General features: G+C 36.6%; 2 protein-coding genes across 4 annotated transcripts; one reads left to right on the forward strand and one right to left on the reverse strand.

The window, feature by feature from the left end:
* Positions 1-974: 974 nt before the first annotated feature.
* Positions 975-12842, reverse strand: LOC108346616 (mediator of RNA polymerase II transcription subunit 4). Of its 3 annotated transcripts, XM_052876557.1 has the most exons (4): positions 12470-12802; positions 10888-10932; positions 8022-9456; positions 975-1324 (listed from the first exon to the last, which is right to left on the reverse strand). In XM_052876557.1, the coding sequence occupies exon 3, from the start codon at positions 9229-9231 to the stop codon at positions 8065-8067; it is 1167 nt and encodes a 388-aa protein (XP_052732517.1). In that variant the 5' UTR covers positions 9232-9456; positions 10888-10932; positions 12470-12802; the 3' UTR covers positions 975-1324; positions 8022-8064. The 3 variants fall into 3 exon arrangements, with proteins under 3 accessions (XP_052732517.1, XP_017441171.1, XP_052732516.1); XM_017585682.2 differs by lacking the exon at positions 10888-10932 and having other exon boundaries at positions 12470-12842; XM_052876556.1 differs by lacking the exons at positions 10888-10932; positions 12470-12802 and adding an exon at positions 9682-9832.
* LOC108328599 (uncharacterized) lies at positions 5749-6123 on the forward strand. Its single transcript, XM_017562484.1, has one exon. It carries the CDS (start codon positions 5749-5751, stop codon positions 6121-6123), a length of 375 nt encoding a protein of 124 aa, XP_017417973.1.
* Positions 12843-13215: the final 373 nt, after the last annotated feature.

The raw sequence follows: 13215 nt of genomic DNA on the forward strand, positions 1-13215 counted from the left end.
ATTTGAAAGAACTATACCAAATCTCATAGTTGCATGTTTTGTTTGCTTGATTAAATGCAAGACATTGCTAACAAGATTCAATAAAGTTTCAAGTCAAATCTTTTATTCAAATATAACATGTATAAAAAGTTTAAAAACTACTTTTACAACTCATAAAATTTAAAATCTTATTCTATTACTTGCATTTTAGTCTACATAATTAAATTTTATACCATGAAGCTCGTGCAAATGATGAAAACGAAAGTAAAGATGAATTAAAATTACAAATTGTACAAGATAGAGATGGAAAACGTGAAAAATAAGAAATGTAAGCAAAAAGAGAGATAGTAATGTTTTTGCTGGTAATCTATATATAGCATATCACTAAATTAGAAATTAATAACAATAAATTGAAATAGAAAACTAAATTAAAAATAACATAACGTTATATCCTGAGTCTTAAAAAAAGTTAAACAACACAGTCAACTTTTACTTAGCCATGTTAATTAAATTACTGTAAGTAACCCACATATACGAAATTACTATTTTTCATTCCCGAGCGATGGTATAGTTTGTGTACATGCAAAGACAGAATTGATAGCACGTCACAATGACAAAACTGACTATTTATCCTAAATTTTAATGTTGAACTGCTCTTGATAAACTTTAAGTAAAAGTTAAAGAATGAGCATAAATGAAATTTTCTGGTGTGCAACTTTTTCTTCGAATTTCATAAATGAGGTTCCATCGTTTGAAATGCATATGTAACATAAGGTTGAAATCCAAATCATACAATGCCAACCTCCAAGGATTTGATTACACAAAATGCATCATAAAAATCCTTAACTCTGCTTTTAAATTTTAATGTTGAACTGCTCTTGATAAACTTTAAGTAAAAGTTAAAGAATGAGCATAAATGAAATTTTCTGGTGTGCAACTTTTTCTTCGAATTTCATAAATGAGGTTCCATCGTTTGAAATGCATATGTAACATAAGGTTGAAATCCAAATCATACAATGCCAACCTCCAAGGATTTGATTACACAAAATGCATCATAAAAATCCTTAACTCTGCTTCTAAATTCTAATTATCCAAAAACTCTTTAAATATTCTCCTATATTCTCTTAAATAGACTTGAAACCAATTTCCTAAAATTTCTCACTAAATACCTTCTCAATTCCCTCAAAAAGACTGCAAAGCACATTCCAGTGTACCCACCAGAAAAAATAAAATTTAATCATTGTCTTACACAACAGATTTAATACAAACATGGGGGCATAGAATTGAAATTAAAGAACTACCCATACATTTTCAAGATATATCTGATCCATGATCAATGAGATACCTGAAAACAAAAAACAAATACAAGAATGTCAGCATGGAAATCAAGAGATACCAGAAAAAAAAAATATAAGCATGTCAGCATGGCCCACAGTGCGACCTTATCACTATGCCCTAGACATATAACTGCTTTATTTCATAAATACAGAGGAATCCACAATCTGAAATCAGGCTTCACCTTGATTTTAGCAACAAAAAAGGGTAGTTTTACGAGGGAGAGAAGTGGAGGAGGTAAGCAACTGATACAAACTGTTTGTAGTCTTGTAGAAATTACCACAAGGAATTGGGCAGTTAGAGTTACTGTGGGTTTTTGTGAAGGACCATACTATTGTAACACAAAATTACAAGGCATTCTTTCCCTACAAGCCTTATCCCCCTTTCCTCTCATTTCCGTATCAATAAGACAATCACCACGAAAGACGATCCCACCAGGATCATCATTTAGATCTCAGTCTGAACTGGATTTTCTCAGCTTTCACCCTCCCAAACCACGAGTATGCCCTCACCTAACATCCATGATAGACACGTTTCTCCCTCACATACATAGTAGGCAGATACTAGTACACAAACATAATACATAGGCATACGTATATACACACATAATACATGTATCACACATGATTTTGATGAAAGGTATAGAATCTCAGAATAGCGTTTGGGTTGGGGTTTGCATTGGCTAGCTAGCGTTATTATACGGGGCAGGGACCTTAGGATCAAAGAAATTGGGTTTGCATTCGCTAGCTAGTGCTTGAGAGAACATTCATTGCAGAACAAATAGGGCATGTTTTTTCATACGTGAAACTGTCACTGCCATCGGGTAGTTGTGCTGGTCCTGCCTAAAGGAAAACAAAAGTCCAGGACATAAAAGCAATATGTTGCTCAAGGATCTGAAATCTGAACTTGATTTGGTTAGAAGTACTAGTTAACAGGGTAGTTTCACCCTACACCTCCATGTGTTTATTCGTGCACCCCATATAAAAGAAACTTGCCGTTACACTCTTTATCAGGATTGCACAATCCAAAAGTAAAAACTGGTTAAGAAAAAACAAAAGCTTCCGAATTGCATAATTCAAAAGTCATTTGACTTCCGGATTGCACAATTAGAAGTCATTTTTGGCTTGCAAATTGTGTGATCTGAAAGTTGTTTTAAAGGAAATAAATGACTTCCAGATTGCACAATCCAAAAAGGGCAAAATGGAATTCGTTTATATAGGTGTGCTGGAAAAAAATATATGGAGGTACAGGAAGATGCTGCCCCTAACAGGTTGTTGTTTTGACATTTATATTATCCCTCAGATCGATCCACTGCAACATCTCATGGATTCATATATTTTCTCATTACTTAACAAAGGATGAAAATAACTAAATATGGCCACACAACAATATACCAAGACATCTGAACATGTACACTTTTTCATTTACGATTATTAAATTAAATTAGTCTTTAAAAAATATTTACCATCGCTTCTCATCTACCCTAATATAAAAAGCGATGAAGGACGGTATAGATCTCTACCAAGGAGATGGAGGCTATTGTATCAAATAAAAAGAGACACTGACAAAAACAAGTATACAGGCATGTCTCTTCCTTTGTCTTACACTGTAGAGTACACTAACTAATTAAAATCTCAATCCATGTATCATATTCATTCGCTGTTGGGAATGATATAGGTGCCCCGGGAATGATTTCCGGTTATCCCAAAGAAGAAAACCTCCGCAGGTTTATTATAGAAAAAGGAAAGGGTAACTGAGGAAAGGGTGAAGCTTCTAATTGTTTGTACACAGGGTAGCTGAGAGCTTTTTAAAAGGTTGATGTAATACCTATAAAAACAGGCCATATATTTTAGAATTGGGAGAGTTTTGGACATATTAACCGTATTTACTTGACTAAATGTCTAGTGTGAAAAGAGAAGCTTACTTGAGTATGTATGTACTTTACATGTTTTTCTTTTCAATGGAGTTTTGGACATATTAACCGTATTTTCTTCACTAAATGTCTAAAGTGAAACGAGAAGCTTGCTTTTCTTTTCAATAAAGAGGTAACTTCAGATATTCAAAGTTTCTTCACCTTATTCTTTGAGCTGTTTGAGTTCTTTTGTTAGAGTTTCTCTCTACTTTTGTATTATAATTTGGTCATATAATATATATATATATATATATATATATATATATAGTCAAATGTGAGATCTCCAACACACTTTACACTAAGGATCAGGCATCTCAAGCACAGGAGTAGATATTAGTGACATGCTATGCCCAACAAACCTTATTATTAGGACAAGTTTTGATATCATCTCAGAAACTGAATTTAAAATCTAACTCAATATTAGAAAATTGGATTGCAAAGTGACTTTTATACTCCCTTATGTATTATAATTTGACCATATCTTTGGTTGATGTAAGATCACCAACACTATTATTAAAAAAAACTCAATGCAGAAACAGTATTCTGCAAATAATTGTAAACAGCCACTCGATCAAGAAGGCATCAGGAGAAGAGGAAATTTTAAGGTTATTTAAATCAAAAGTGATGACAGATATTTTCCATTCTGTACTACAAAGACAGAAACACAGACATTATAAATCAACATCGTGTTGCTTTGTATGCTAGTTTCCTTTTAAGATTTCTTCAAATCATTAGAGATAAGCAAAACAATACTTAGCAACTAGCATGTTAAGTGGGATATTATTTAACTTGAATATAGTTCCAGCCTTCCCCACAAAAGAATAGAGCCAAAACATAATAAACGTCAAAGACCGATAAACTTTAAATCTCAACCATAAAAGACTTGTGAATAAAGCAACTAGCACGTTAAGTCACCACCACTTAGCACTAGTAGAGCAAGAAAAAAGGGAATGCTTGGTTAACTTCAATTTCAATGGCAGTGTCTCAACAATAATATGAAGAATGTCCTAATTGAGCAGTGTTTGGTAACATAATTCAAACAAAAAATGCTGCAAATTAGACCGATGTGCAAGGAAAAACAATATCCTAAATAATTGATATTGAGACTCGCTCTACAATACATTAATTCTTAATGGTGTTGTTAGGGGCTGGAAAGTATATGAGAGAAGGAGGTATAGGAGAGAGAGAAGGGGACCGAACGGTAGACAAGGGGGAGCGACCAGGCCGAACAGTAGAAGGCGGGGAGCTAGTTGGCCGAACGGTAGATGAGGGGGAGCGACCAGGCTGAACGGTAGAAGGCGGGGAGCGAGTTGGCCGAACAATAGACGAGGGGGAGCGAGTTGGCCGAACGGTAGACGAGGGGGAACGACCAGGCCGAACGGTAGACGAGGGGAGCGCCCAGGCTGAATGATTGGAAGCAGCGAGGCATCCTAACTGCCGCAGCAGTTAGGATGGGCGGGAAATATTTAGTAATTATAGTAAATAAAGTCATATCCTAGGGAAATATTGTTAATTACGATAATTAGAGCAGTATCCTAGGGAAATATTATTAATTACGATAATTAGAACAGTATTCCAGGAAATATTGTTAATTACGGTAATTAAAGAAGGTAATAGAAGACCTGAAAAAGGACCCTAACTCGCATCCATCTTTTACTTTGGAGCATGACCGATTGCACTATAAAGGAAGACTTGTGATTTCAGCTCAATCGGCCTGGGTACCTAAGCTGATCACAGAGTTTCACATGACTCAGACAAGAGGGCATTCAGGGGTTTATCAGACTTATCGTATGGTGGCGCAATCACTTTATTGGATAGGAATGAAGAAAGCAGTGACTGAATTTGTTGCGAGCTACCTGGTATGCCAACAACAGAAATATTTGTCATCCTCTCCGCAGGGGTTGCTGCAGCCTTTTCCCATACCCAACGCCATTTGGGAGGAAATAAGTATGGATTTTATAGTGAAGTTGCCTAAATCCCACGGGTATGATGCTGTATTGGTAGTGGTAGACTATCTCAGCAAATATGGGCATTTTGTACCCCTGAAACATCCTTATTCCGCCCGCACCATAGCTGAAGTGTTTATTAAGGAGATTGTTTGACTGCATGGGGTACCAATATCTATCGTTAGTTACAGGGATCCATTGTTTTTAAGTATCTTCTGGAAGGAGCTGTTTAAACTGCAGGGGACCCAACTGAAGATGAACACAACTTATCATCCTGAATCAGATGGGCAGACCGAGGTGTTGAACAGGGTATTGAAGGGTTACCTGAGATGTTTTTGCTTAGAACAACCAAAGGGATGGAGTTCAGTATTACCATGGGCTGAGTATTGGTACAGTACTAGCTACCAAGAAGCGGCAGGGTGTACTCCGTTTGAAACAGAGTATGGGAGATCTCCCCCTTCTTTGCACAGGTTTATACCAAGGGAGACCTTAGTGGAAGCCGTCGGCCAGGAGTTGCAAACAAGGGACGAAGCGCTAAAATAGCTGAAATTTCATTTAGCCAAGGCTCAGGAAATGATGGTGAAGCAGACCGATAAAGCAAGGAGACCAGCAAATGTGGAGGTGGGAGATTGGGTGTACTTGAAGATCAAACTACACAGGCAGACCTCGATGCCGTCCAAACTGCATCCTAAGTTAGCCGCTCGGTACTTTGGACCTTTCCAAGTCACACAGAAGATCGGAGAAGTGGCTTTTAAGCTACAACTACCAGATACCGCACGGATACATCCAGTTTTCCATGTATCCCAATTGAAGAAGGCAGTGGGGGAAAGAAGTGTGGAGAAGGAATTGCCAACAGATTTGCAGGTGGAGGGACGAGGTGCAACAGGTGTTAATAGAATGGCAAGAGGGGGGGCCGGATGGAGCAACGTGGGAAGATGCCCTGACCATTAGAGACCAATATCCAGATTTCAACCTTGAGGACAAGGTTGATCATCAGGCGGTGGGTAATGTTAGGGGCTGGAAAGTATATGAGAGAAGGAGGTACAAGAGAGAGAGAAGGGGACCGAACGGTAGACAAGGGGGAGCGACCAGGCCGAACAGTAGAAGGCGGGAGCTAGTTGGCCGAACGGTAGATGAGGGGGAGCGACCAGGCCGAACGGTAGAAGGCGAGGAGCGAGTTGGCCGAACGGTAGACGAGGGTGAACGACCAGGCCAAACGGTAGACGAGGGGAGCGACCAGGCCGAATGATTGGAAGCAGCGAGGCATCCTAACTGCCGCAGCGGTTAGGATGGACAAGAAATATTTAGTAATTGTAGTAAATAAAGTCATATCCTAGGGAAATATTGTTAATTACGATAATTATAGCAGTATCCTAGGGAAATATGTTAATTACGGTAATTAGAACAGTATTCCAGGAAATATTGTTAATTACGATAATTAGAGCATTATCCTAGGGAATTATTCAGTATAAGTTAATTACAGTAATTAGAAGTATATCCTAGGAAAATAATAATTATAAATAAAGCACTGACGCTATGGTTTAGGACATGCTTTTGATTTGTGAGTTTTGTAAGAGAGGTTATACTCTCAGGTGACTGAAGGAGATTATGCTCCCAATTATTGTTTGTTTTCTTTGATTCAGTTATTTCTTTCAATAAAAGGAGACTTATTCAGCCATTATCTATTGTTCATTGTTTGTGAGAGTGTGTCAAGGCTTGTTCTAGTTTCGTCTCCCACTTGGATACGTAATAGGTGTGACTGCAAACTCACTTCTAAATGAACATGGCACTTATAATTAAGCATCAAACATATCAGCCTGTAACAATCACAGATTAAGCCTCTACAAAATATATCCACAACAAACTAAAGGTAAAAGCATTGCGTAGTATCTTTTAACATCTATCACTCCTTCCATACCAGTAAGGAAGAACATCAAAATAAGAAAATCAAAATCAACGAGAACTAAAATACTCCACAAATCAGAAGACACAATCAAAATCATCAAACCCTAGGACCAAAAATAAGAAAGCGATGAGAAAGTTAATGAGTATTTTTAAATGAGAGAACTGAGTGCTAATAAAGGGTGTGAAAATGGGTGAGTAGAAAAATTTCATTGAGTGCTGCATTCTCAGAGGGTGGAAGAGTGAAAAAGGTGGTTTTGAAATCACTGGTGAGTATCTATGATGATGAAAGTATCCACAAGAGAGAAATGGTTACTATTTACAACTCAATACAATTTTATGACTAGTATAGATGAAGGAGGAATGGTTAACTGAGGAATGAGCAAGTAAAAGGTGGCAAATTCTAGAGATAGGATTTGCTTTATTTATCAAAGTAGTTACTTTTCATAGAAAAAGTATTTTTATTACACAAAAAGATGTTCACACGGTGCCTCATCACAATTTAGTACAAAAATGTCTTAATGAGCAATCCATTTGTCGTGGTAAAAAAGTAAATTAATAAAACAAGATAGTAGGCTGATATAAAATGTATATTCTTTTTCATAGTACTATATAGCAGCTTACATTACCGTATACGTGCAGTGCTTTTTTTTTTTTGATAGGCAAAGATATAGGTGCAGTGCTTATTGAAATATCCGTGGTTACAAAGAACTGACATGGTTTGTGCTCTCTAGAGCCTAAAGCAGAAACACTAAGCATTCAGCAGAGGATTATATTAATTACACAGAAATACCAAAAGGAACAACAAGGCGATGAAAAGTTCTTATTAATTCTCGACCTGTCAATCCTGAAAACATCATATTAAAACCTAATTCATGAGAAACAACTGACAGAACATACATATAACATATGGGAGTGATACAACAGTCAAGCTCAAAATCTCTCACCTGTACAGTTATCAATTGGAGATTGAGCAGTTTAACAAACTTGTCAATCTTCATCATAAGAGCTGGCATCATCACTACTATAGTCACTAGTGTCACTTCCTCCAAGGTCCAAATTAACTGGCTGCACTTGAATAACTTCTGGTTGTTTGGGCTGAGGAATGTGAGGTTGCATTTGTTGCTCTGCAAATCTCGGTATTTGAAGCGAGTCCATAGGAGGCAATGGCACAGGATCTCCTGGTTTCCACCCAGGCGGGGGCAGTGGCAAATCAATAGGCAACTGGACAGGCATTCCCGGCTTCCAACCAGGTGGCACTGGAGGCAGCATTCCTTGAAACGCGGACAAATTTGGAACTGCATTAGTATCCATCTGTGATGGAGGCTCAACAATAGCTTCAACAATTTTCTCCTTGGATTCGACTTCTTTAGGCAATCCAACATCAAGGTCTGCAAAATTATACAACTGAGAAGCTCTCATTTGCTCTTCTTGAGGTGCAGGTGGCAATGCTCCACGAAGAGGAGCTTGGCCGGCTCCAAATTCCGGTGGTGCAAAGGTGGTGTAGCTTATCTTGTGGGCATACGATAATATATCTGACAGCTTCAACTGAGAAGAGACAGTTGATGAAGTCATGGAATCATCATCTCCAGATTTCGATCGCTTGGAGCGGCGATAATCAGAGTAATCATCGACAAGTATGTCTAGGCAGCACTCAGCATCTTTGAGTTTGTTAGAAAATGCAAGTAGCATTGAATCTTGGGAACGAATTTCACGGTCCATCTTCTGCTTGGCATCTTGGAGGTCAAGAATCTCTTGGAGTTCGGCAACAGCTTCGAATATTTGGGTTTGGAGAACAGTAAAGAGGGAAATTATTTCTTTCACAGTAGACGGAGAAGAGTCAAGAGGGGTAGATGAATTAGACGAGAGGAAAGTTGGAAGGGATCCACGGAAGGCAGTGACCCAAAGAGACCGGTTAGGGGAAACTTCAAAGATTTTGGAAGTTAAGGAAGCCATTTGGAGAAGAAGTGCTTGGGCTCTGGGAAGGGGTGGGAGGAGTGACAGAAGAGCAGAAGAAGGGGTTGAAGAGTTGCGGTCTTGGGGTTGCTGGGTCTGTGTTGGAGGGAGCTTTGGAGGGGTAGGGTTCGGAATTGAAGGAGAGTTAGGGTTTGCGAGCCCTAGCCTAGCAGGGGACTGCACAATTTGATGTTGAATCATCTTGTGTATCTGGAAAACAATTTTCTATGAAGGGATGAAGAAAGGTTATTCTGTAGGTTGAAGAGTATTGTAACTTCAAGGCCCACACAACACTTTATCCATTCACCAAATCACGGGGCATAAAAGCATTACTCGCTGCAGAAACACAAGCGGGACACTATCCTCTGACAGTTACAGGAGTTTTACATGCTGACCTTTGCTAAAAATCCATAAAAAAAACATCACCTGCAAAAAGTTTTAGTACAGTCAAAATATAGGATAATCAATTCAATGTTAAAATAGAAAAATTCATGCATCAGCTGTAACACAGCATCATAAGTTATAAGGAACAGGGATCATAACTAATGAACACAGGTACATCACATAGCAACACATGATATAGGCACAGCAAAACTCATTCAATCTCTCCAATTAGTTTCCCACAAAGATATCAGAGTACGACTCTTCTACCTTGATGAGTGACGGAAAGGGAACAATGGAGAAATCACGATAACCTAAGCGTGCAGGGTAGCAAAGTGAAGGGAAATTGAAATTCTGCAAATCGTAAGGTGTGTTGACTCGGGGGAGAGGAGGGTGAGAGGATGGATTTGAGCGATTTGAGGGTGAATTAACTCTTCTTTGTTTGAGTAGATTTCGAGGTGTTTGAGTGGATTTTGAGGTAAATGAAAATGAATTTAGAAATAAAGTTTATAAAAATTAGTGATTGATATAAAAGATAAAAAGAAATTGTTTAATTGATAAAAATTAAAGATTATCAAAATATTCTTAATTATTAAAGTAATATAAAAAGATAATAATTAATGTTATATTTAATTGTAAAAATGTTTATAAAAAATAAAAAATTAACATTAATTATTAAAATTAATTTTAATATTGTACAAAAATTTTATTTTAGTAAAATGAATTTATTTTTCATTTTAATATTTTTGTAATATTATTTACACTAACATCAAATAAATATAAGATTAAAAAAACAAAAATAAACTATCAATATAATTCCGAAAAGAAATATTAAAGCAACAAACTTTAGGATTCATTTTGGGCATGTGCATCAGGAATAGCGAGAAAACTCTGTTTGGCGGCTTCGAATTCACAAGCGGATTTTTTTTTCTGTTTCTACTATTAGTTTACTGAATAAAAAACAGTAACAAGTAAAAGGCATAATAAGAACTACTAGGTTAAAGTCAAGAAAGAAAGTGATGATGGAAAATAGATCATGGTGGAGTAGAGAGGGTAGGGCTGGGCAAAGTATACTGCACTGCACTATACTATAAAAATTTACAGTTAACTATAAAACAGTTCTCCTAAACTAAACTGAACTAAAAATAGTTAGGGTGAACTGAACTGCACTAGTTTTTAGTCTACTCATAGTGCAGTGCAGTTCAGTGAACTAATCCTGTTGCACAGCACTACTTTTCATTCTAAATGCATGCAGTATACTTATTTTATAAGTCAAATCTTAATTAAATCAGATACTTCCGAGCTATTTTAAAATTCAAAATTTTCTACATGAAAAATAAATAGGTTTCAAAAACCTGCATTATATAAAAATGCAGGGATGAAGTCGATTATGATCTCGTATCCAATAATAATACTGCGATTAAATAATTGCAAAATCAGCACTTGAAAAATCAGCAACAACAGCAGTGCAATTACAGGACTTGAACAATTGTTGTTACAGCACTTGAACAATTGCAAGATCTGAAACAGCAAAAACATTTGGATCAAAAACAGCAACATTGCTGACAACATATTTTAACGTGATCTGACATATTTTAAAGACATTTTTTTTCCTGTATATTGAAACACTTTTATTACCCCCTCATAATCAATTTAAAAATCCAGCAAAATCAAGGATTACAACAGAGCTAGTTTTCTGCTACAAATTGAAATTACTAGTCAAACATTAAAATTGAAGAAAGAGAAAAGGGACACCCACATGATGAGGTACCATATGCCTCCCTTCCCAGATAATGAGAATGTGGGAAGATAATCTAAACTGGGAATATCAATGATTTCATTCAACTAAAGTTTACTGTAATACAGAAAATAATCTCAGCACAAAATTCAATTTTTTTCCCGAAGTTATTGAATAACAAGTGAATACAGACATGGATATTCAAGTTGTAGTATGTTTGGTTAAAAATCACGTATTCTTCAAAAGCTCTCTCCATAACTGAATGAAATAAGCTATTATTGTGACCAAAAAAGCCATCAATCATCTAAAAACCAAAACAGTCCTCACAAAAGTTTAATTGCCTTCAAACTCAATATACAGTAAAACAAAACGTTGCTGTAATCACTTTTACATGAAAATGAATATATCAGTATGCTGTCAAAAGTTTGAGTTGAGATGAAAAGGGTTCAACATATATTAAAATTCAACCATATTGTATGTCTCAGTCAACTGCGTTTTAAATAGGATCTAGCTTGTTCCAACAGAAGAAGAAAAACATGGGAATTACGTGGAGTGTTCTTCTATAGTATCACCATTATTTGAGCAGAGAGAATGTTTAAAATATGAACAAAGCATGAAGTTGAAGAAAGACTATAAAGGCAAGTGTTGGAACAAAAGATATAGAGAAAAAGAATATAACAACATCATTGAAACCATATTGAACTACAGGCCTAAAGTCAGAATCAACATTATCAAAATTGGAAGCAAAAATAACATTCAAATAATCAAAAACAACATCATTAAAAGAAGAAGCATCAGCTAAAATATTAGAATCATGAACAATAATAGCTGGCATGCTATCCTGTTTTTCACTCCAATCTGCAGGTTCGAGAGGATTCTTCTGCTTGCTTAGGAACATGATTATAATGAAGGAATCGTTATGTGATGACTGGGATTATTTGGTAGCAAACAGCCATATGTAATATCTAAAAGGGTCTCACATAACTAACTAGTTGAAAATTCAAAGAACTCTTACTATTTTCCTTAGGGTTAAGAGACACACTCCATAAAGTAAGAAGTACCAACATTATATTGCACCATAAACACCTTAAATTCATCAATCAAGCAGAAAAATAAGCACAAAGAATGAAAAGGGACAATAAAAATGGCTAAAAAAAGAAACCCCACAACATTAAAATTTCATAAATCATAGGTTTAAGGAAAATACAGAGTAAGGCGACAACACATTGAGGCAGAGACAGCACAAACAGGTAGAGACAACACGGAGAGGCAGAGGCAAAGAGTGACTAGCTTGAACACAATAATCGAATCACTACTTACCTCGATGGTCGGTATGGCAGTGAACAAGACAGGCCCCTCGACATTCGATACATCAACAACGACAAGGGTTAGAGCAGGGTCACCGTTGGAACTCTCATTTGTCGACAGAGTCACGGTGGCAGCGGCCGCGCGTCACGGTAGAGCTAGGGCAGAGTCACCGTGGGTTTTCGTTGAAGCTCTCTTTTGACGACAACGGTGGGCAGCGATTGGGTCACCGTAGGATTACTGTGAGTTTTCGTTGGAGATCTCCTTTGCCAACAAGATCATGGTGGGCAACGTCGCATCCAGCCAAAAAAGGGTCACGTTTCAGAAATAATTGAAAATGAGAGACGGATACAGTTTGCCTATAGTTAACTGAACTAAAAACGTGATCAGTTCAGTTTTAAAAATTAAAACTATAAAATAGTATATTTAAGTTTTTAATAAAAATGGATTAGTAATTTTTAGTATTATACAGTTCAGTTAACTATATTTAACTACATATTAGTTTATTTTGCCCAACCTTAAGGCTGTGTTCGTTTAGAGTGATTTGGGGGAGATGATTTGGGGGAGATGATTTGAATGGATTTGAGTGGATTTGAGGGTAATTTTTTTGTTGCTTTTTTGAATGGATTTGTGGGTAATTGAGAGTAGATTTGGAAGTAAAGTTTGTGAGAATTAGTGTAGGATTTGATTGATGTGATAGATTTTAAAAATTAGTTTAATTGATAGAAATTAAGGATTACCAAAATGCCCCTAGTTATAAA

Source organism: Vigna angularis, chromosome 1, assembly GCF_016808095.1.
Source record: "Vigna angularis cultivar LongXiaoDou No.4 chromosome 1, ASM1680809v1, whole genome shotgun sequence".
Classification (NCBI taxonomy): Eukaryota; Viridiplantae; Streptophyta; class Magnoliopsida; order Fabales; family Fabaceae; genus Vigna; species Vigna angularis.